Source organism: Aspergillus melleus (genome assembly GCF_016097325.1).
Source record: "Aspergillus melleus strain CBS 546.65 chromosome Unknown contig8, whole genome shotgun sequence".
NCBI lineage: Eukaryota > Fungi > Ascomycota > Eurotiomycetes > Eurotiales > Aspergillaceae > Aspergillus > Aspergillus melleus.
This window is the reverse complement of record NW_025763377.1, coordinates 450,922-473,796: the sequence shown is the minus strand read 5'-3', so window position 1 is coordinate 473,796 and position 22,875 is coordinate 450,922. Positions and strand designations below refer to the sequence as shown.

The following is a 22,875-nucleotide window of genomic DNA, read 5'->3' as shown; positions in this document are numbered from 1 at the left end:
ACGGAACAGATGGATACGAGAGTCAGTAGTCGTACCCACTCTCCTCGGAAAATGGCCCAAGCTCCAGTTTAATGCTGGATACGGAGTCGTTTACTATTTATATGCATCATTAGCTTTGGCCGGTCCTGATAGGCAGACTGAACGGCCTTACTGAGAGCCCGATCGCGCACCATCAGTCGTTCTATAGGTCCAGCTCAGCCGGGCGACCTTCATGAGGGACGGCCATGGCTGGTTATGGCTACCACGTATATCGTATGCACTCCGTGTGTGAGATGGAGGTGACAAGGTCGTGTCAACTTGTCAATCCCCAACGATGCAAAATTCCGTAGGGCCGGCCGTCGTCAGCTTGTTTCAGATGGGTTGTATATCCGGCCGACCATGTAGGTGTCAAGTGTACGGAGTAAAGGTGTAACCACGGACGTGAAGACTCAAGAGATAATATATTGTCCCGAATACTGAATAGTAATACTCCGTAAGCGAAGTACTCATAAGAAAGAAAGAGAACCATGGAACACTTGGAGGGCGAGTCCACCGCTCAAGAAGTCGCGTGTTTCAGATGCGAAGTGCCTGACAAATCATCCGCGTTTCCATCGTCTCCATCCGATCGGCCCAGATAGCGAGAATCTCACGGACAACTCGACTTGGACCTGGAGGTTATCGTGGGAGGGGGTGGTTTCTTTCTATTTTTTTTCCCCCTTCTGATTTCGCCTCTTGAGTCGTTCTCCCTCAACTCTCGTCGACTTTCTCTCCCTCTCCCTCTTCTCTTTCTCTCGCCATCCGCCAAGGTGCCTTCGTTGTTCATCTGCCCTCGAAAGCGCCGACCCTGCTTATTCCCTTTCTCCCTCGCCTCCGATATTCTGCTCACCGGTGGATGTGCTATCTCTGATAACATCCGATCCAGCCCCATCAAGGCCCGATCAAGAGGGAGCGTCGGATCCGCAAGGGAACCCGGAGGCTCTGGACTGCAAGTGCAAGTGCCTGATCGCCATCACCTTTACTACGCTGCATTGCTCAGCACCGGTTGATCGGTATGCTCTCGATCTCTGATCTCATTCTATCTAGTTCTCGTCTCGCTCTCTTGCTGTTCTCTCAGTCTTTGCTCAATTTCCTTCCCTTTCCTTTTATTGTCTCTGTCTCACTCACCTCACCTTATTTATCGGCCCCCCTTTACCCCATCCGTTTAAAGTCCATCTGCAAACCAATGGCCCCTCCTCCGAAGATCATGGAGCTAATGGATAATTTAGAATACTAGCACCCTTCCGGATCATGCATTAGCCCAGTCAGCATCTGTGTCGAGAGTTCTCGATTTTCAATACCCTTCGAACGAACCATTACCGTCGCCGGTGAATAAGCGCAAGCGACCACTTGATTATAGTATTTGGATTATCATTCGGACTGTCGAGAATAGACAAGGTGGACAAATATGCTGGCGTCAAAACCCTCGTATACCCCATTGGGTGTGCCGACGACCCAAACCCCGACAGCGTCATACCATACCGGATCACAGAAATCTGCCGTTTTCTCCAACCCCCAGGATGGAACCTTGTATACAAGCCCCACGGAGTCGGAGTTTACAGGCGGACAGGACGGTCTTGATGCTGTTCGGTGAGTCCTGCGCGAATCGTTGCGGAGGCGATCTGTTCCAATAACAATTTCGCTAGGTCCTGGGACGAGAAGCAGGTGGTTGCCTGGCTGCACAGCATAAACTGCGGCCAATACGAACCTTTGTTCAGAGGTACGCCGGGCTGCACCATTTCTGCCGATTGCATACAGTGGGTGGGAACTGACAGGCTATAGCAAACAACTTCAATGGCAACAACCTGATCGAATGCGACCAGAAGATTCTTCAAGAACTGGGTGTGAAGAAAATTGGCGACCGAGTCCGGATTTTCGTGGCTATTAAACAGCTTCGCACCAAGTCGGTTGTTAATCGCAAGCAACGGAACCTGGTGCGTACCCTGCTTGTTCCCTTTTCTCGGTACGTTTATTAACGCTACGCAGAATCAATTGGCCTCCCTGGAAGCTACTACTTACGCATCTACCCACGATTCTTCTCGCCCGCCCCTTCGACAACAGACCTTGAACAATCGCCGATTATCTCGAACCGCCGATACTGGTCTCCATGGTCACTCGTCCGGCAGACCGTCATCTCGTCCAGGGTCCCCACTGCGAGCTCAAAGGTATGCCGGCAGCCCGATGGACGCTGGTCGAAAAGACCAAGGTCAGGGCTATTTCAGCCACCCGTCGTCGGGCGGTTCGACCTCCGGACGCAACCCAGGAACCCCCGGCGAGGGACATATTCATAAGAGTGCCTCGCATTTGCGACAAAATCCGAGTCTGGACGGCTTGATGGGCATTCTGCCCACAAACTCGCCAGTCATCCGCGTCATCTACACAGGGGGGCAGACCAAGGTTTTGAACATCAAGCACTGCAAAACTGCAGATGAGGTTATTCTTTGTGTTCTGAAGAAACTGCAGCTCCCTGAACACCAATACCGGAACTATTGCTTCTACGTTCTGGACGGCCTGGAACCGAACCCGTCTAATTGCCGAAGACTCGGGGATCATGAACTAATGGAGATATGTGAGGGCGCGCACAGATCCGAGCGAAGTCGACTCATTCTACGGAAAATTCATGCCGGAGAACCTGATACCGATGAGCTTCGTCGCGCGTCCCAGCTTGCCATGGATGAAAGCCAATTAACACACCTCAACGCCTTGAACAGCTCAAACATGCGTAACCAGCTTAAGATCCAACAACTCACCGGCGAATCCTGGCACAATATCAAGCAGCCTATGTCGCCCGTGTCCACTCGTCACCACGCCAACCCAAGCGACCCAGAGCTACAACTCTTGAACGCGGAGCGTCACCCCGTGTCCAAGCTGCGGTCATTCTTCGGTGCTCGACCGCCTAGCGAGATGATCATCCATGAGATCACCTCGTATTTCCCCAGCCATCATCGCGAAGACATCGAGAAGACGATGCGCATGTCCGTGCGCAGATCTCAACGGTTGAGTCGAGCAGCAAGTCGGATGAGCGTCGTCAGTAATACAAGCTATGCATCGAGTTTGAGGGACGCACCCCCAATTCCTAGCATTGCTGATACTTGGCTTAACCCCGGGGCGCAGCCTACCCGGGCGTCGAGGCCGCTCTCCGTGTCGAAGTTTAGCCTTCCCCAAACCGCGTATCGGGACTCTATCGCATCGAGTTCCCTTCAACCGCTTCAGGAGGAATCCCCCATCGAGCCGAATCGCAAATCGTACGTTTCGTTCGACAGTGGCTCTGATGACCCCAGCAATTCTCGCCAAAGCTTGCTGGATGAGAATGCGAGCGTGGCCGCTACCGATGGAGGCTCGTTCAATGAGCGACTCAGTGTGCTCGTGGCTGACGACGGGGAAGAAGAGGATGACGGCCTCAATGACTTCCTGGCCGGAAACAATTTCGCCCCGAAGAATTGGATGAAGGGTTCCCTGATCGGTGAAGGATCGTTTGGCAGCGTGTTCCTGGCTCTGCACTCTATCACCGGAGAGCTGATGGCGGTCAAGCAAGTCGAAATTCCATCGGCAACCAAGGGCACCGAGTTCGACAAACGGAAAAATAGCATGGTCACCGCACTAAAGCATGAAATTGAACTTCTCCAGGGGATGCATCATCCCAACATTGTGCAGTACTTGGGCACTTCGGCCGACGACCAGTACCTGAACATTTTCTTGGAATATGTTCCAGGAGGCTCCATTGCCACGATGCTGAAACAATACAACACTTTCCAGGAGCCCTTGATCAAGAACTTTGTCCGGCAAATCCTGTCGGGACTTTCCTACCTTCACAGCCAAGATATCATCCATCGTGACATCAAGGGTGCCAACATCCTCGTGGATAACAAGGGCGGTATCAAGATCTCCGATTTTGGTATCTCCAAGCGAGTAGAGGCGTCTACGGTTCTGGGATCTCGTGCCAGCGGCACGGGAGCCGGCCACTTGCATCGTCCCTCGTTGCAGGGCAGTGTATACTGGATGGCTCCGGAAGTTGTTCGACAGACAGCCCACACCAAGAAGGCCGACATCTGGTCTCTGGGCTGTCTTGTCGTGGAGATGTTCATCGGCGCCCACCCCTTCCCGGACTGTAGTCAACTACAAGCCATTTTCGCCATCGGCAGCAACAAAGCCCGACCTCCCGCTCCGGAGATGGCCAGCGAAGACGCCGTGGCTTTCTTAGACATGACCTTCCAAGTCGACTACGAGCAGCGACCGAGCGCGGATGAATTACTAAAGTGCCAGTTCTTGACCGCGCCTCTTGCCTGAAATATTGGACCCGATATATGTGACGATTTCTAATAGAAAAAAAAAGCGTCTACTAAGTCTAAGTGAATCTTTTCTGAAAAACCGAATACCCCCCCGGATTTGTTGAAGTTATTAGTTTAATTGGTTTTGTATGATGTTTTATTATTTATGTCATCGTTGTTGCGTCTGTTTTTTTGTCGTGTCTATTCTTTTTTGGAATGGAGTAAATGAAGATTTGGAGATCCACCTATATATTGAGGCCTAAGTCTAATCTAGGCCAGTTTTAACACTCGTTCGAGCTATTTTCAAATACTGGATAAATATTTATACTATTAGACTACCTAGCAATCTTTGTATTTTCTGAATACTGGTGTTCTTTGAGAGTTGACCGAGCTTGAATGGCTTACCAGGGCCAGCCCGTTAGGAGATAAGGCCCCTGGAACATTCCTCATACATATGCTTAGCTCCTGGTGCTAGCTGTCATTACCAACAACCCACCAACCCCTAGCAAACAACCATTTGGTGAACATCAGACGCAAGTTTATAACGAACGTAATCATCGATTCGAGTAGACCCGTTCGGGGCAACTTGTCCCTCTTCAATATCCGTCATATCCTCGATGAATTTATCGAGATATTCACCGGCAGCACTAAGGTAAAGTATATGCCCGATAGCGCGATGCAGTTGCAGAAGTTCAGAAGAAGGCATGTCTATACTTCTATCGGCGGTCATATAGAGCGTACGGGTAACAGGAAGTTTTTGAGTTCGAAATCCGCGATTCTGCTTGATATAGTCGATCGTGTACGTGTGTTGCTGACCCGGGATGAAGGTTATTCGTTAAGGTGAGCGCATTTGTCTCCCGGTCAATGTCAGTCCCGCTGATGAGGTGGACAGCGCCCGGATTGAACATCTTCAAAATCTTGTGGGCTATTTGCTTCCGCTCAGACTAGAAGACCTGTTAGAATAACGCCATAAATAAATATAGATGATAACGTACTAGTTTCGACTCGCCAGCGATGTCACCATGAGACATGAGAGAATGAGGGATGATATGCGCCACTTCTAGATAGGTTGCATCTTCAGCTTCTGACAGTAAAGGATTTCCGTCATCATCTTTCATGTCTTCTCCATCAATCTCGTATCGCTTTTCAGCCTCCGTGAGATCGAATCTTCGGGTTCGAAATCGAAAAAGAGGATCAGAAAGTCATCTTTAACATAGACCTCCTGCTTCGTGAGGCGTATGAGTGTTATTGATTTGCAAGACTTGTCAGATGTCTGCGAAGGCTCGAAATCGTTTATAAGTCTGTCAAGAAGCAGGGTAGCTTTGTCATGCACTTCCGATGGCAATCCTTCCGGTAGAGAAAACATGACTCCTTCCAAGGATGCACGATGCCGGAGAAGTGGAGCAGCCATAATAACTTAGGAGGAATATGAATGCGTTTGGTTCTCCTGGAATTATGAGATTTGTGTCGATGCTGTCTTTGACCTGAGCTTTATCATTTGATGGAGCTCGTGATTTTAGTGAATATGACAATTGTCTAGATTGTTGGAACAGATTGCTTTTAAAGGGAACGGCGGAGATCATTTGTATTAAGAATGTGATCTAACACGAGTGAATGTGATGAGTAACGGTTGTTAAACAAGGCTGCTACATGGTGGGCCGGTGGAGGGGCCCATGGAGGGCCATGCTGTTTAATTTAGTTTCTCCAAGTCGCATTAGATACTTATCCAGTTGCTAAGTAGATATTGCATTTCTAACGCTTGAAAAGGGCACTATACAGCTAGCTACTGACGAAAGCGACTCTGCTCGGCCACCATGACGCTGATCTCTTTGATCGCAGTGTTACCCATGATATCAAACACGGTGACCTTTGCGCCAAGTTCGTTCAGGAACCAATTCTTTAGATCGACTGCAACGAGAGAATCAATTCCATGGGCATGAAGGGGCCTATCAGTTTCGATATCCGTCTCAGACATCCCCAAGATATGTGCAACCTGAAGGACAATCCATTCAGTGATCATAGACACAGCTTCCTCGGCTGATGCGGACCTCAGCGCGGCAGGGCGATCGATTGATCCCTTTTCAGCGCCAGCATTGTCCGCCGACGAGTTGCTATCAAGGCCCATTCGGAAGAGATGACGGAACATTGGGCGTCGGATCGAATGGTGGAGGTCCACGCCTTTGGCGGCCATGACAGACGGCATTTCAAGACCTATCACGGGCTGAGCGTAATCGTGAGAAAGCAATGGAAGCTGCGGATTGCAGTAATAATCAAACAGGGCGAGAACCTCCTCTTGGGTGATCTCCATCAAGTGCCCGAATCGCCGTACAGAATTCAAAAGAGAATTGTTCTCTGCAGCGACACCATCGTTAACCATAACGCCCATATCAATTGTGACAGCCTTCAGACCCTGTGAAATCCGGTAATGAGCAAGGGCATCCTGGAATGTGTTCCCTGCTGCATAATTGGCTTGTCCTCTGTTGCCGATTACCCCACTGACAGAGGAGATAAGAATGAAGAAGTCTAGGTCAGTCGGCATTGTCAAGTGAAGATTCCATGAGACGTCCGCCTTCGCAGCAATGCTGGTCTTCCAGTCTTCATACGTCATATTTTGGAAAAGTTTGTCCTATGAAGCCTTATCAATATCTGGTCAAGTCACACCGAGGGGTCAATGCCGGGGGATCAAGACTCACTCGCAATACCATAGTCCCTTGGATACATCCACGGATTGGTGGCATGAAACTCGACAATTCAGCCAAGACTTGTTTCAACTTGGAGAGGTTTCCAACATCAACTTGAGGCGTCGCCACGGTAGCGCCTTGCCCTTCCAATTCATGAATCAGCTGGTGTGCTTCAGGGTTCCTAGGCCCCGAGCGAGAAAGAAGCATCAGATAGCGAGCTCCTCTGCTGACCATCCAACGTGCCAAGGTACGTCCAAGTCCTCCAAGCCCACCAGATATCACATAGGTAGAGCGACTGGAGAACTGATAGTCCGGCCTTGTGCGGGTTTTCACCTGGGGTACATTAGGCATTAGAATAAAGTAGAGAGATTCTTGTCTTACCTTGATATTCACCCCTTGCTTCAGCTCAATAATACACTTTCCAATAAGTTTCCTGTCTTGCATTTGACGGAACGCAGACTCAATCTCGTCAGCGGGAAAGACATGTAAGACCAATGGCTTCATGGTAGTATGGCTCTCAAACCATAACTTCACAGCCTGTTGGAATGTCCGATAGACGATAGCTGGCTTGTGTTGAAGTAATTCGACCAGGTTAACAGAAGCCCGAGAGATATTGATGGCCCGTTGCTTAGGTTTCCAAAGATTAGGGGCGCTACTGCTGCTGATCCCGATGTCAATGATGCGGGCATATGCCGCCAAACAACCAAATAGATCTGGACCACCCCAATCGGTCAATGAACCAATCACAACGTCGATCCCTGATCTGTGGGTGACTGATTGAACTCTTTGGCATATAGATGTATCACCGGAAACAAACACCCTGTCTGGGAAGAGATTATACGTGTCGCACAAAAGCTGTCTCTTGTCAGCCGAACTGACTGTAGCAAGAACATGTGCGCCTCGTTTCATCGACATTTGAACCAGGATATGACCAACACTACTCGTTGCTTGGTGGATTAGCACCCACTCGCCTTCTTCAAGGCTTGCAAGTTTATGCAGCGAGTAGAAGGCTAGCCAAAGAGAGGTAGGGAGTGAAGCAGCCTCTGAAAAGCTCATGCTAGGTGAGATGGGGGCAACTGCATCGGCGTTAACACACACTGAAGTGCGAGCCAAGCCATCTCCAATAACACAAACGCGATCACCCGGCTGGTATGAAGTGTTGGTACCGGTCTTTTGCACAACACCAGCACACTCGGTGCCCATTGCCCATCGGTCGATCCCACCCATTGCAGAAAGATGATCTTGCCTTGTCAATCCAATAGCGTGGACATTCACCACGACCTGATTCTCATGAGGTATGAGAGACTCGGGCTCATCCTCCACAAACTCTAATGTTTGGAAAGCACCAGGGCTACCCATATGAAGCGAAGCATGCAGATCGGGACTAACCAGCCGCTCATCTTGTACATGGGGCGCTAGCATCGACGATACTTGATCATTCATGAGCTCATTCTCAGACACGCGAGGTATTTGGAGTATGCCTCTGTTGGAGTAGTATGCCGTTTCCATTGCCTCTAATGGATCATTCTGAATACTGAGAGTCACTCTCGACAACAAGCCCAAAAACTGCTCTTGTGTCTCCGATCCATCCAGTGCTAGAGTAACAAGCCTTCGAGAGCTGTCTTCGGAAGAAATAACGCGACTAAGTCCGTCGACAAGACCAAGCGCAGGGATCTGTGACTTCACTGCAGGCTCTGTGATCCAAATAGCGTTTAAGGATTGCATGAGGACCGCACGTAGGAGGTCAAAGTCCGTCTCCGATATGCCCTCAAGGAAAAGTTCTCGAAGCTCAACAAGGAAAACCACAATCGTGGATGATGGAATATGAATGCCAGAAATCTCGTCAAGGGTGAATACTGATGTAGACCAATTGCTTGCAATGACCTTTGCGATATCGTTTTGGTATGACGATGACGGATTTCTCACAACAAAAAGATCGTTTACTGGACGTGCCTCTCCGTTTGTTACTGATATTGCGGTGGAAACCAGAAGGCTGCTCCAGCGTGACTTTTCATGTTCTTGGCCAGGTATGTCGAGGTCAACACCAGAGAATCCGCTGTTTTGCAATCTGTCGTTCCATTCGGCTGCTCGCAAGCAAGGACTATGGGCTGTTCGCAGTTCATGCTCCAATGGGCTCCACCAACCTTTGAGTAACCCAAACGCGAATCCAACACTTAAAACATCCGGCTCGGTAATTTCATCGATGAGAAGCTTTCCTCCGGGCTTGAGGAGTGCGCGAATGTTCCGAAGGGATTCGCCGATATTGTCTGTTGCGTGTAAAACATTTGCAGCAAGAATAAGGTCATAACTCTCTGGTTGGAATGATTGCGATACTGGGTCCTTGGAGACATCACAGACTTTATACTCCAAAATTTCTGCGTAGTCCTGGAACTTTTCCTTGGCCTTCGCAAAGAAGGCTGGTGAAATGTCTGTATAAACATAACGATCGCACCGTTTTGTGCCATCTAAGCATATTGTCTTCAGTGCGCGTGCGGTTTGACCACCATACCCGGCTCCAATTTCGAGAATGCGCATAGATGGATTTTTAAAACAGAGGTGGTCAATCAAAACAGAAACAGGATGGGTATAGTAGGGGTTTGAAAGCATTCGCTCAGAATAGGGATCAGTGAGCTCGCTTCGGATCACAACATCCAATGGGTCGACATCTCCGGTCAATACTGGGAGCAAATTGCGCCCGACATGCATAAGAAACCGACCCTCGATTCCAGTATCTTCCACCTTAGCAACAAGCTGTTTTCGTGCTGTTGGCGAGCCGAGAAGCTGCTTGCTTGCGAGACGGAGAGTTTGGTTCCGCGGAAGAGATAGCTGATACTTCATCCACATTGTATAACGAGTGAGATACCCTGGGACCTGAGCAGATGGGTGCTCTTCCAAATGCTGAATGGCTTCATCTACGAAGCAAAGGATGGCGAGCACTAGATCATCGTGTTGAGACACAACACTTGCTGGTTCTTTGGGTCTGTCACGATTGATCTCTGCCATAGCCTGGCTGGGATCCATCAATTCCATATCTGGCCTCCATTTCAATCGAGTACACAAAAGACGAGATCCCGCTTCAATTGACCCACCAAACTCAATAAATGAAGCCTCTACCCCTTCAAGAAAAACAACGGGTTCCAAATTTGAGGTTGTAGCCATGATGTTTGCAATCGCAGAACGATGCCCAACATGAACACATTTGGCAATGCCACGAAGCTGCTTCTCGCTTTGAACCTTGTTGCGACAGTCAATCCAAATACTAGACACGCGCTTTGGAACCATGCCTAAAATGCGGTCTTCTAGAGAAAATAGGGCAAGAAGAAGCATTTGAGCCAAACCATCCAAAGTGCAAGGGTGGAGAGTAAAATGCTGGTTCCGTGGGTCACTTTTTTGGCTGACCTTCCAATTATCCGTTCTGAGCTTGGTAACGACCTGTCCCTGAGGCAAAGTCTGCATGTCTTCTAAAACTCGGAAGGAGTGGCCATATTGCATTGCAGTTTGACCTATCAGGTTGTATGGATCTTGAGAAGCACCGCACACGGTTACGATATCCCTGGCCCATTCTTGAAGATCCCCCGCGAGAGTGAAAGAAACATCTGCATTCATGTTGCCCTGGTCAAATTCTCCTCGGATGAATCCAGAGCAGCATTCCGCATGAGCCTCGTTCATGATCTGAAATAGTCTGAAGTGAGACCAATCCGATTCATCAGAGTTGTATCCAGTCCTGGACAAAACAAGCGAAGTTTCAATTGCATTTGCGTTGCCACTAAATATCATAGCACGTGAGAACTCGACATCTTTCATGTGAATAGAAATCAGGCCTGAGGCGTGGAGTTGCCGGAACGCCTCTATAGCCATCGCCATCATTCCTGCGGCGGGAAAGGGGATTTGATTGTCAACTTTATGATCGCGAAGCCATGGGGCTTCATTTAAGCGAATGGTATTTCGCCATTGCGCGACTTCCGGGTTCCAGTCCATAACTTTTGTTCCCAACAAGTCATGGCGAGGTGCGTCTCGAAATCGAGTACCCTTGCTAATACGCCCTTCATTCCAATAGGATCGAGTATGGTCGAACGGATATGGCGGCAGACTGTGAGGCATGGGTTTAGGAGTTTTGTCGGCAGAGTTCACTGCGTGAAGGTCCACCCGGAACCCGGCACAATGAAGCTTTCCAATGGCAACAAGCAAAGATTGATCAGCACGGCTCTTACGGTCAAGTGTTTGAATGTATGAGGGCTTTTCTGTGCTTGAATATTCCCGCAAAATGTCATTAATAGGCCCTCGGAGAGCGCCATGAGGACCAATCTCAAGGATATGAGAAACGGAAAGGTCAATTGAGCGCGATTTGCCGAGTTGCTTGCGCGGGCCTTTGCTTTTGCCAGCCTGGGCAAGGACTTTGGCCAATGCTCCTTGAAATTCAACAGGCGATGTCAGATTTTGGATCCAGTAGTCGGCCTGGCATAACGAACTGGGGGTCACAACATCCTGTGTCACTGTTGAAATCATGGGGATGTGTTTAACATTCTCTCCTGACGCGAGTTCACCCATGGCCTCTCGATAATCATGTGAAATCTCGTCCATGGCAGAAGAGTGGTATGCAATTGGAACGCGGAGTCTGCGAGCAAAGATGTTGTTCTCATCGAACCACTTCTGCAAGATCTCTAACTGTTTTACATCGCCGGTGAGAGTCACACTTCGGGGGCTATTAACGCAGCCAATTGATACATTCAGATCGCCAATATGCTCTTTTAAGCGATCAAGATAGGAAGATGTGTCACCAGCCGACAGTCCAGCGGCCATCATAGAAAGATTCTCGCTTCTATCCGCCAGGTTGGATGATAGTAGGCCTCTGTAGTATGCGATCTTCACAGCAGAGGCCCTGGACAAGCTGCCAGCTGCGTATGCAGCAGCAATCTCCCCTGATGAATGCCCAACGACAATGGTAGGCGAGATTCCAAAGCTTTTGATAAGATCGATCAATGCGATTTGAAGACAGGTTGTCAATGGTTGACTGTATATTGGCTCGTCAATCGAGACAGAGCTCTCTTGGACTTCCAGAAATTTATAGAGAGACCATGAAGCTCCCAGGCCCTCTAGACAGCATTGGAGAGTTTGCAAAGAAACCTGGAAAACAGGATAACTTAGAAGCTCACGGCCCATTCCCAAATACTGAGCACCCTGTCCAGTGAAAACAAACGCAACTCGGGCATCGCTCCGTGCTCGGACCGGATTCAGTCCGGATTCTTCGCAGAGGGTTGTGCCACATCGGTCAATAATGAGGAATGACCTCCACGAAAAGAGAGTTCTTCTCTCCGTAAGCGTGTAAGCTAAGCTGACAGCTTCGTCTGGATATCTTTCAATGTATTCGCGATACTGCGACGTGACGTTCTGACAAACCGTTTGCCCCGCGGCCGATAGAACAAGAAGCTTTGGTGATTTGCTCATGCCTTCCGGCTTATCCCATGGAACGTCTTCGGGGTTGTTTCCATCGAGATCCGTGGAGTCAGGAGTGAACATGTATTTCGTTAAGGCGATCGAATCGGCGCTGGGCGGAGAAACACGAGTTCGAGTGTAGCCATGGAGGCCGCGTAAACTGAGATAATGGTAGGCGTCATCCAGAATGGCAATTGCATTCGTGCCACCAAACCCAAATGAATTCACCTGATCAATCATGGTTATTCTGGTGCTCGGATGAGTTCAATAGATAATATTGGACTATCACTTACACATGCTCGTCGAAGGCCGTCTGTGGGCCAAGGAGTCGCTTTTTGGGGGAACTAACAGACGTTAGAAATTCATCTTCGTGAGTCGAGATGACAGGGTCGAGGTAAGGTGTGAGAGAGGAAAAAGAGACGAGGACAAATAAAGAACTGGGGAACAGAGCATTGGGGAGGAGAAGGAGGGAGAGAGGGGACCTGGTGAGATCTCTCGATGGGATGGCTCGCCACCTTCCCAATCGGGAAGGCCACCAACAGAAGGACATGTGCACATATAGAAAAGAGGTACTATATGTGTGTACTTGGGGAAACAATATAGAAAGGAGAAGAATTTTACATGTAAGCCTAATTGATCTGCATCGATGCGAGGATTCAACGTTTCCAAGCCGGCAATCGGAGGAATGACACCATGTTCGAGAACAAGAAGTGCCTTTATGATACCTGCCACTCCACTTGCACCCTCCAAATGGCCCACATTAGCCTTAACAGCTCCGATGTAAAGTGGATCTGATGTCGAGCGACAGTTCCGAAAGGCATTACCGATCGCATTAGCTTCTATCGGGTCTCCAACGGCGGTTCCTGTTCCATGCGCCTCAAAGAAGCGAGTCGGTTCCATAGCAAGATTGGCCAGTCGATACGTTCGCTTGATCAAAGCAAGTTGAGACTCCATATTCGGCTGGGTAATTGCGGGCGTTTTCCCATCTTGATTGGTTCCGGTATTGCGAATAACTGCACGAATGATATCGCCATCACGGATGGCATCTTCGACACGTTTGATCACCAGAACACCCGTGCCTTCACCGCGAGCATATCCACTTCCGCGCTCGTCAAAGCTCCAGCATCGACCATCGGATGAGAGTAGGCCAGACTGAGATATCATTTTCATGAAATTGGGATGGTAGATTAAGTTTGTGCCACCGACGAGACTCTTCGGCGGAGGTTAGCCATGTGAAAGGAGAAGTGGAACTGTATATCGGCATTTCATACCATATTGCAGGTCCCTGTGAGAAGATCCCGACATGCCAAATGAAGGGCCACGAGGCTACTTGAGCATGCAGTGTCTATGTTCATCGACGTGCCCTTGAAATTGAAGAACCAACTCAGTCGATTGGCCAGCATTGTTGCTGCAATCCCACAAGCGGTGTGCGTTTGCTCTTTTTCCTGCATGTCCTGCTGTATGAGGCTGCTGTAGTCATTTGCAAAACATCCGGTGTAAACCGAAGTATCGGATCCTGCGCATTTCTGTATTGGAACACCAGCTATGGTCGATGGTTAATTCAAGGTTCGTACTCAGGTGCAAGGTTCATAGTAGAGCATACCATCTTCCAAAGCATGATATGCTGTTTCAAGCAGCCGACGATGCTGAGGGTCCATAGAAGATGCCTCGCCGGGGGTGATGGAAAAGAAGGGCGCGTCAAATACCCCAAGATCCTCTTTGACGAAATGTGCTTTACGAACTGGAAACTAAACCGAGTACACTTAGGTGAGCTTTCAATTCCAAGTAAGCACTCTAAAAAGATACTAACCGTGCTTTCGCGTGATTCGTCAGGGTGATAGAAGCTTTCAATATTCAGGCGGTCTTCTGGAAAATCTGTACTGGCACATCTTCCCTCGCAAATCATCTGCCAGAACCGTTCGCTAGATGTAGCCTCTTCAGGGAATTCAAACGAAAACCCCACAATGGCTATGTCCTGTCCGCCTTGCGTATGAATTGGCCCAGAGGGATCTGGACTTGACATCCCATCGTACAGAAGAGGCATTGGGGGCGTATAGTTTCAAGAGCTGGGAGAATCGAGAAATCGCGAATTTTTATCAAGTCAAATATGTGATCCTAAAGGGCTAGCTGTTACTGAATAATTCCTTTTTCCGAGGAATCCCGGCTCTATTTAGCAGATCCCTGTTAGTTCTGACCAAGCCATGTGCATGTAACCCATGTTCGGAGTAGCCTGTCAGACCCATAATTTCTCGCCCCCCCTCTTCATCTCGGGTAACTTACGGTCTACGCATCGTGGGCCGGTCCGTGGCAGTACTGTACATACACCGTACAGGCCCATTATTGGCATTTCAGGTTAGTGTTAGGCTGTTAGTAGGTACGTTTGATTACTTTGATATAGGTACTTTTTATCTATGGAATGAATTTACGCGTAATATTCAAGGAAATTCAGGGCAGTTTCAGGGCAGAAGGTTCGGGGCGCCCGGGTATAAGAGGGGGCGTTCACCAGTAACCAATACAAAGGCATTGTGACTGTGGGTCTATACTAGCCGAGACTGCAATATGCATCCTACGGAGGGCTACGGAATACTACTCCGTACAGACCGAACGGTAAAGGCGTGCATTAGCCCAACCTCGCTATTCGATCATTAAAAACTTCCGAGAAAGGTTGGAATGCACATGTGCGTCTATTGTTCCTTCCTGCCTCCCGAGGTCTCTTTATGCACATGTGGCTTTGGCATTCTTCTATTCCCACCCTAACCACATTTGACTATGAGTGAGATGACGCGAAAGCCTGACTGCATGAAAATGAGAGTTCTCTGCCTGCATGGAATTGGGACAAACTGTGAGGTATGCAATACCATTTCGAACTGTAACTTTATACGCATACTAAAGTTGTGAAGATATTCGAGGCCCAAACTGGTAAGGCTTACCTTCAATCATCAATATTTGAGAACAAGCCGCTCAAATTCTAACGTGAGCTAGCGGCATTGCGATATCAACTGGGCCACGCATTCAACTTCGAATTCATCGGCGGAGAACATCCTTGGCCAGCTGCTCCTGGAATTGCAGAGGTCTTTGGGCGGGATGAAGTTTGCTATTCTTATTTTGATGGAACACCATCAGGAGCACTAGCAGCCGTGAAAGACCTTGCAGACTATGTGGCTGAGAATGGGCCATTCGATGCCGTTATGGGGTTCTCCTTGGGGGCTACGCTAGCAGTAACCTTCCTATTCAACTGGGGCAAGCTTGGGTTTGTGGAGTCGCCATTTAAATTCGCGATATTACTCTGCAGTTGTTTGCCATGTGACTGGGATGCACTTCAGATGGGAAGATTAGAGTTCGTGAACCCAACACAAGTTACTGGCCTCATCAAGATCCCTACCATCCATGCTTGGAGCCCCCAAGATACGGAGTATCCGGGTGAAGGTCGGCTCGTAGTGGAAATGTGTGACACTTCAAATCGTGTGAACTTGCAGCACTCAGCCGGACATAACCCGCCAACTCAGCCTGATGAGGTTGATAAACTAGCACAAGCGATTCTCGATGTGTCAAAAATCAGTACTCAGGCTAGGTGAAGTTTAAGGCTAGTCTGATCTAATTGAGAACACTACTTATGAACTTCGAATGTTTCTTCCACTATTTGTTGGACCTTCAAGCAACCTAGGTTGCATGATGGAACTGTAGGTATAGGAAGCTTGAATTGTATGGAAGCTCCCGCTCTGCAGCGAGCCTATCTAATGCCGATCTATTATAGGTTAGCTGACATGTAAACTAATCCATTAGGTAGGTGCCAGACTTGGGAGTAGAGCTCTAGAGAGAGTAGATCATGAAGATCCATGAATCATTAAACTTCAGCATAATAGACTGCTAATTGACCTGAGGAACTCTTTTGCTCATGGAAATTTGGCCCCCATCACCGCAGCCTAGAATTCCCCTCATCAGCATGATCGACCTGCAGCTAAGGAAGGGAGCAGGGAGTTTATCTGTTGTAAATGGCTGAAGCGCACTGATTTACTCCGGAGTACAGGTTCGTAACACTTGTCCCCCACACACAGTGAAGCCACCGAACCTTTGGACCCCATTTCTTGGACGCAAGATTTATTCGAGCTTTCTACTTTATGTATGTCTTAGTCCCGCAAGTGTCTTTTTTCCTTTTCATTTTTCATGCCTTGAGTAGACAACAGCCAGACTAATCACAATGTTTTCATCTTAAGATCTGATGCCCGACAAGATTCACAGTGGTGAGGCGGTCTTTGTACATGTTACAAAAGTGTTCACTTTCCTTTCGACAGTTGCGGTCTTCCTACGGTTTACCTCCTGACTCCTGGCCCTCTCAGTGAAGTTGGATGACTGGACTTTCCTCGGTGCGCTGGTGTTGGCATACGGAAGCTTTATCTGCATATCTGTAGCCGCCACATAGGCCCATGCTGGATATGATATTTGGCTCTACAGTAAGGCAACTTTGGAAGCCCCCCATCTCCTTCTGTCAACTTTCTGAGGCCTCTGTCACCCACCAAGATGTTCAATGCCATTAATATTGATTGATTGGACTTGCTCGTTCTTGGCTTCAACATGACGAACGTCGCTGGCGTCACACTTGCAAAAAAAACCCCCATCCTTCCTTTCTATCAACACATCTTCCAAATTCGAAACCCCTTTCGCATAGCCTCTTGAATTGTGGACCTTCGAGTGTTCGGCTTCTTTATGTCCGATGAGTTGGGTTTCATCTTTTCATACAGCCCAGTGGAGGCACTATGGAAAGTATGGCTGCCCTACACCACCATCCATATAGTGCAATAACAACAGAACCTATCTGGCGGCGTGATCCACTTGATCTATATCTGCGCGCACGCACTCGCGGAGGGTCAGTCGATATTCCAGCTCATTGAGCAAAGCGGGCATGGAGAGATCATATCTTTGATGTTCGACTACGCTGAATACGGGGATCTATCTTCCACGGGACCCGAAGGGCGTTGTAGGCCCCGGGCTATTAGATGCAGACCTCGGAATCTTTCTTAGCATCGCTCGGACGGTGGAATTCAAAGACCTCCGGCCAGCCCTTGGAGCACTGTGCGTGGCGGGATATTCCAGTGTCTTATATTCACACCCTAAATGACTCTATCTTACCGTTATGCCTACCTGAAAGCTTCTGTGGGGAGTATGGAAGCTACAGGGCGCGCGGTTAGGACCTTTGACATCGAGACTGGTCATGGTTCGACTGCTACGACACCGGAAGACGTGGCCAGTATTGTTCAACCGGTTGTTGGGGATTGCCTGAGTGTTCGCATACGCTGGATTCAGTCACACGCGGGTTGAATGTAGTCTTCTCCTTGCATAGTGGAGAATTTCGGGACAATATAACTTGCGTGGTGGCCCTCAAACTGCCTTGATTAAATCCGCCACGCAACACATCACAGTATGAGTCAATGGCTCCTGGAGTTTAAGGGTGAACAGTCTAAGATAACTATCTGCTGCAAATTGGTTCAAAGTAGTCATTGTCCAGATATCCGCCCACGAAACAGATTGATCTTAGAGGAAAGAATTCAACGTATTTCAAAAGTATTGTATCTATCTTCAACGGTTCAACCCAGTTATATAGTCCTACAGCATGTTGTGGCTCGTTGTTCGTGGTGATAGGTGGGGTGAGGGGCCAGATGACAGAGGCGGAATCAGCAATCGAAGTCTCCTCGGTCCTGGAACTTCTGTAGGTCAGAATTTCGAACCAACAAAGTCAGTCTTCTTTGATTGTTGAGTGGGTCGGTAAACTGGCGATGGGCCACAATTCTGGCCGGCCCGCGTTAACTCCACTCAGCTGGGAGGGGCAGTTGTTAAAGACCAAGTGCGGAGTATATCGTTGAATTAAAAAGCAAGCGGCGATCAGGTTTGAGATTATTGAATTGTTGCGTATTTCCGATCCTCATTTCTACGGTTCCAAAGGAAATGACTTTGATCAGGGAGCCCGGCAGCATTATTTACATCGGAATACCTCCAACCTTACTTGGCCCCCAACTTGTACTGTACATAAGTACGTACATACACATACCTGTTTACCCCTCATGCATTTGGCCTCCTGCATCAAAGCCTGCACTTTTGCAAATTGCAATTGGCTAGATCCCCTTGCCCGTTCTCTTGAACTCGGGCCGTTTCTCCTGATCACGTAGGTTAAGGTAGTATTGGAAGTGGAGTCTCATCTTGTCTTGGTGCATACCGTACACTATGTATGTAGTACAATTCTCGACCCCACCGGAACAATTCGTGTGAAGTAGTTCTGGATCGAAAGGCAGATATTGCCACGTACTCTGCTTGTTGGTATAGTTTGGGGTCCTGAAATGGAGTAACGAGTTCAGTGACTAGAGGCAGGCATCTCCTACTTCTGAGAAAAGGTAATTCCCTCCCAGCGGTGTCATTTGGACTCCGCTGCAAATATCACGCCCCCTCGAGTTCCTCGGGGCCAGCCTATTGTACAGTACAGTACTCCGTACAGTATACACCGGAGTACAGTCATTTAGTAAATTAGTACCTATTTAGGCCCCATTACTAACGGTGTAGGTCTTAGTGGAGATCATTCATTGGGCAGGCTACGCTAAGTTGCGGGCCGCCGTGTAATCTTCCCCTTATCTAGTAATTCTTATGGTTGGATGTACTCCGTAGTGACCATCGGGCAACATCTACCCAGTGTAACTTAACCCACAGTCAAAGCGCAGACTGTGTTCTCATTATCTTATGCAAGAAAAAAAAAGATATTACCATAACATCTCGACCCTCAATTTCCTATGGCTCGCAATCAATGATCTACGCTAAGATCTTGGCTTGGCTGTATGGGTAGGGTAGGGCCAAGAAAGTGTTATCCAGTGTGTATTGACTATTGGTCAGGCACTAGTGCCTCAGAAGCTGTTAAATTTACAAGCCCGCATACCCCGACGCGTTATAAATATGCATGTGCTCAAGTCTCTGACTGTGCCATTCCCTTCACTGCTTTTCTTGATGCCTTGCCCCCCGGGCAGAACATTGGATTCATTCAATTGACATTGTTGATTGACTATTCAAACGATAGTCACTTTATCACTTGGCAGATTTTACTGGTCGCTTCGCTTCTTCTTGTTCTTTCTTCCTCCTTGCTTGTCTCACACTTCCAAGATGTCGGGCGATTATGTCCTTGCACGGGACGCTTTCGAAATCAGTCGGTATCTGCGCTCTCTTCGCCTGACTGGCAATCATCGACCTTGGAACTTTAGTTGACCCGATATATAGCCTAAACCTTCAACATTTCTATCTGCGGGAAATGTATGGTTATCTTCTCCACCCTTCGATCCCCACAGACGACCCCAATCTCAGGATTGCAGATGTTGCATCCGGCAGCTGGTAAGACCTACCGAGTCTCGCCAATTCAACGTTTACCGCTGATTTCCGAAAGTATCTGGCTCTCAAACATTTCGCACCAGCTTCCCCCGACCGTGACCCTGGACGGACTGGATATAGCATTTGACCTCGCTCCCCCGATGGCATTCCATCCTCCAAATATGACCCTGCGGGAATGGGATATTTTCAGCGAGGTCCCGGAAGAGCTGGTTGGGATCTATGACATTGTGCATATTTCGCTACTCGCGTTTATTCTCAGAAGTAATGACATAGATCATGCAATGGGTAAATTTATGAAGCTCCTCAGTAAGTCGGATATGGAGCTCTCCACGCGGCCTTGCGATTCCTCCACTCCCCACGCTGATTGATATTTCGCTCCACAGAGCCGGGCGGTTACCTCCAGTGGTTAGAACATGATCTCCTATCCTGCCAGTTCAGGAAGTCCGACCCGGATAACAAGACAGAGGCGCTCGAGGAGCTTTACCGGCTGAGCATCATTCACCCGATAGATGCGCGCTTCAAGCCGACCTGGGTGTCGAGACTGCCCGAAATCTTCCGTAAAAGTGGCTTCACCGCCGTCGAATCTGATATCAGGAATCCATCGCCCGAACTTATCTGGCCTCTGCACTATTGTGGCTTGCTGGTACAGGAGAGAATGGTTGCCAAGCTCCAGGGTTTCGAGTGGTCGGAAAAGATCAAGAATCTACTTCCAGAGGTCCATGCCGAAACGAAAGCTGGAGCGGCCTGGGATCTTACTCGAGTTTTAGTGGTCGGGAGGAAACCGTTGGAATGAGCAGCAAACGAGGATCATGCACACGGTGTACTCATGTATGGAGAGGAAGATACCAACGGGATCTGCATTCCGATATTCCGATGGGGTATTGGAAGATCTGAACATTGTAACACAAGAACTGTTCCCTCTGTTTGTCTCTTAGCATTGGTGGCCCTGGAGAGCATTTGAGATTAGCTCAATGTTGATGTTTACTGCAGGCCTTCCTGCAAGTACCAGTGGGCTTAAATAGAACTCAGACAAGTAAAACCTCATGCGGCGGGCACCCGCGTATATAGATGCATGTAGAATCCAGGTTCCCTGGTCCTGCTGTCGGCTGGACGGGGCGGGCCTTAACTTAGTTATCTTCGGTCTCTATGGCAAGGCATTCCCGACCAATTGCGCAGTGTTGTCATCCACCAGAACGGCAGGTACCTACTCGGCGAGTAGTCACGTGCAGATGTATGTACTTACCAAGCCGACCGTACTCCGGAGTAAGCACTTAGAGTCAGTGCACAATATGTCTCACTCCAATCATGCCAGAAGTACATCGAAACAAGGTGCTCGGACCTTTGGAGGAGCCTTACATCGAGTACCCAATCGAGCCTTTTTCCAACCCCGGATCCTATGCGGAGCTCCTTGATAGGAGGACTTTGTTCACCCATCTAGGATAGGGTCGTTTATTTAGCCTCTTCAACCCGAAGTTCTTCTATTATTACAAAAGTTTGCATTATCATCATACATTCGGCGCATACAACCTAATCTCCAGCATCAAGCGATCATTATCACAATATCGCACTCAAAGCTTCGAGCCAGTCCCAATAATTGAAGCGCGCAGCTAGAAAGTATCTGACAGACAGCTTTGTGCAGTTCGATCATCGAAAATCGCTGCAAATCTTCAGTTGAGCACTGAAAGAACCATTCATCAGCAACCATTACAGCAAACTATACATCAAAGCGAAACCACCACCTCGTTCCATACACACCAAACAGACCCCTCAACATCGAAAGTGCAACCTAAGTGCCGCGCTTAGGCATCCCTGGCAATTCACTCGGATTCTTATACATCTCCATCTGCTCCACACGCTTATATGCAGGGGATTCAGGATTCATGTATCCCCCTGAAGGCATCATTATACCTGACTGACCTCCATACCCCATCTGACCTTGGAACTGATCTTTACCTTGTTCTGGATTCCGCACGTTGGTCTTCTTCAGAATCAGGTTCTGTTTCAGCAGCCAGAACGCCCATGTCAGGGAAGCCAGCGCAATCACACCGAGCGAAACACCCACACCAGCACCGATAGCTGTCTCCTTGCCGGAAATGCTCTTGACCTGGTATTCGTCCGGAATGTGGGAGGTGTTGATTCTGTTGACCTTTGATGTCTTCCGGGGCAGTGACACCGAGGCCCTTGAGCACCGCTCTTCCGACTATGACTTTTCCAAGGGACCAAGTGAACCCCCGGCCATAAGAGCACCATCGTTTAGTCTCGTTGTAGGAAATTCCACCGCAGCAGTAGTAGGCACTACCTTTATAATTATATAACCATTGGATGTAGCCATCAGCGCCCTCTGTGTTATTTTGCGAGCCCAACGTGAGCAAGAAACTTATCAGCATCCAAAGAAAGTAGTCCAGATCTCAGAAAAGAAGAGAGAGAGCTCTCCCAGCTTTGATCCGTGCAACTAGCTCTTTTCAGGGCCATTCCGTCAATGTAATAGCATATTCCATTCCCTAGACAGATCGTATCCTCTGGACAACAAAAAGTATCACTCTCCGAGGTATAGGGCACGTCATTGCTTAGCCCTGTATTAGGGTTATAACATATGCTCTGCTAAGCGACACGAGGAGCCTTTGAAAGACAAGCGTGAGGAGCGTCGGCCATCGTATCATGTTCAATATCCAGGTGGATGATTGGAAACCGGATATCTCGAAGGATACGGGATAGATTGACAAAAGACCTAAGTACCAAGCAACCCAAAGAGAAAGAAGCAGGAATAAAGCAATAAACTCAAGAAGAAAGAACAGACTGGCTCAACAAAGTACAGAGACGAAGAACAAGGCAGACAGAACTGAGCTTTAATACCCCCTTTCACGACCAGGGCCGCATACATAGACAGCAAACAGAGTGCTACTTCTAGGCTCTGAGAGCAGACCCCCGGACAGGTCACAGAAAGGTACTTCCGCGCGAGGCGATGAGCTAGGTAGACTGCCGATCCGGGTCGGTCATGATTACGGAGTACACTGTGGTATATGAGGTTGGGAATTTCATTGGATCGAGGAGGGATAGTGGGATTGATCCCTGGAGATCAGGTCTTGGCTGTCTCGGATCTGAGGGTTTTACTTTTTGTA

General features: G+C 48.7%; 4 protein-coding genes across 4 annotated transcripts; 3 read left to right on the top strand and 1 right to left on the bottom strand.

Annotated features, from left to right (window-relative positions):
- Window positions 1-1,423: 1,423 nt before the first annotated feature.
- STE11 (STE11 family mitogen-activated protein kinase kinase kinase) lies at window positions 1,424-4,302 on the top strand (the record flags this gene model as incomplete). The annotated part of the gene is made up of 4 exons (XM_046094006.1): window positions 1,424-1,605; window positions 1,662-1,735; window positions 1,798-1,949; window positions 2,002-4,302. 4 exons carry the CDS (start codon window positions 1,424-1,426, stop codon window positions 4,300-4,302), a joined length of 2,709 nt encoding a protein of 902 aa, XP_045949985.1.
- A 1,764-nt stretch (window positions 4,303-6,066) lies between these two features.
- On the bottom strand, window positions 6,067-14,022 carry LDX57_012268 (uncharacterized protein; the record flags this gene model as incomplete). Its single annotated transcript, XM_046094005.1, has 7 exons — window positions 14,001-14,022; window positions 13,669-13,940; window positions 13,019-13,609; window positions 12,691-12,741; window positions 7,346-12,625; window positions 6,977-7,297; window positions 6,067-6,909 (listed from the first exon to the last, which is right to left on the bottom strand). The coding sequence occupies exons 2-7, from the start codon at window positions 13,846-13,848 to the stop codon at window positions 6,067-6,069; spliced, it is 7,266 nt and encodes a 2,421-aa protein (XP_045949984.1). The 5' UTR covers window positions 13,849-13,940; window positions 14,001-14,022.
- A 980-nt stretch (window positions 14,023-15,002) lies between these two features.
- On the top strand, window positions 15,003-16,013 carry LDX57_012267 (uncharacterized protein). The gene is made up of 3 exons (XM_046094004.1): window positions 15,003-15,244; window positions 15,298-15,316; window positions 15,380-16,013. Exons 1-3 carry the CDS (start codon window positions 15,167-15,169, stop codon window positions 15,970-15,972), a joined length of 690 nt encoding a protein of 229 aa, XP_045949983.1. The 5' UTR covers window positions 15,003-15,166; the 3' UTR covers window positions 15,973-16,013.
- Window positions 16,014-19,176: 3,163 nt separating this feature from the next.
- Window positions 19,177-20,955, top strand: LDX57_012266 (class I SAM-dependent methyltransferase). Its single transcript, XM_046094003.1, has 5 exons — window positions 19,177-19,213; window positions 19,271-19,581; window positions 19,649-19,759; window positions 19,812-20,062; window positions 20,140-20,955. The coding sequence occupies exons 2-5, from the start codon at window positions 19,535-19,537 to the stop codon at window positions 20,547-20,549; spliced, it is 819 nt and encodes a 272-aa protein (XP_045949982.1). The 5' UTR covers window positions 19,177-19,213; window positions 19,271-19,534; the 3' UTR covers window positions 20,550-20,955.
- Window positions 20,956-22,875: the final 1,920 nt, after the last annotated feature.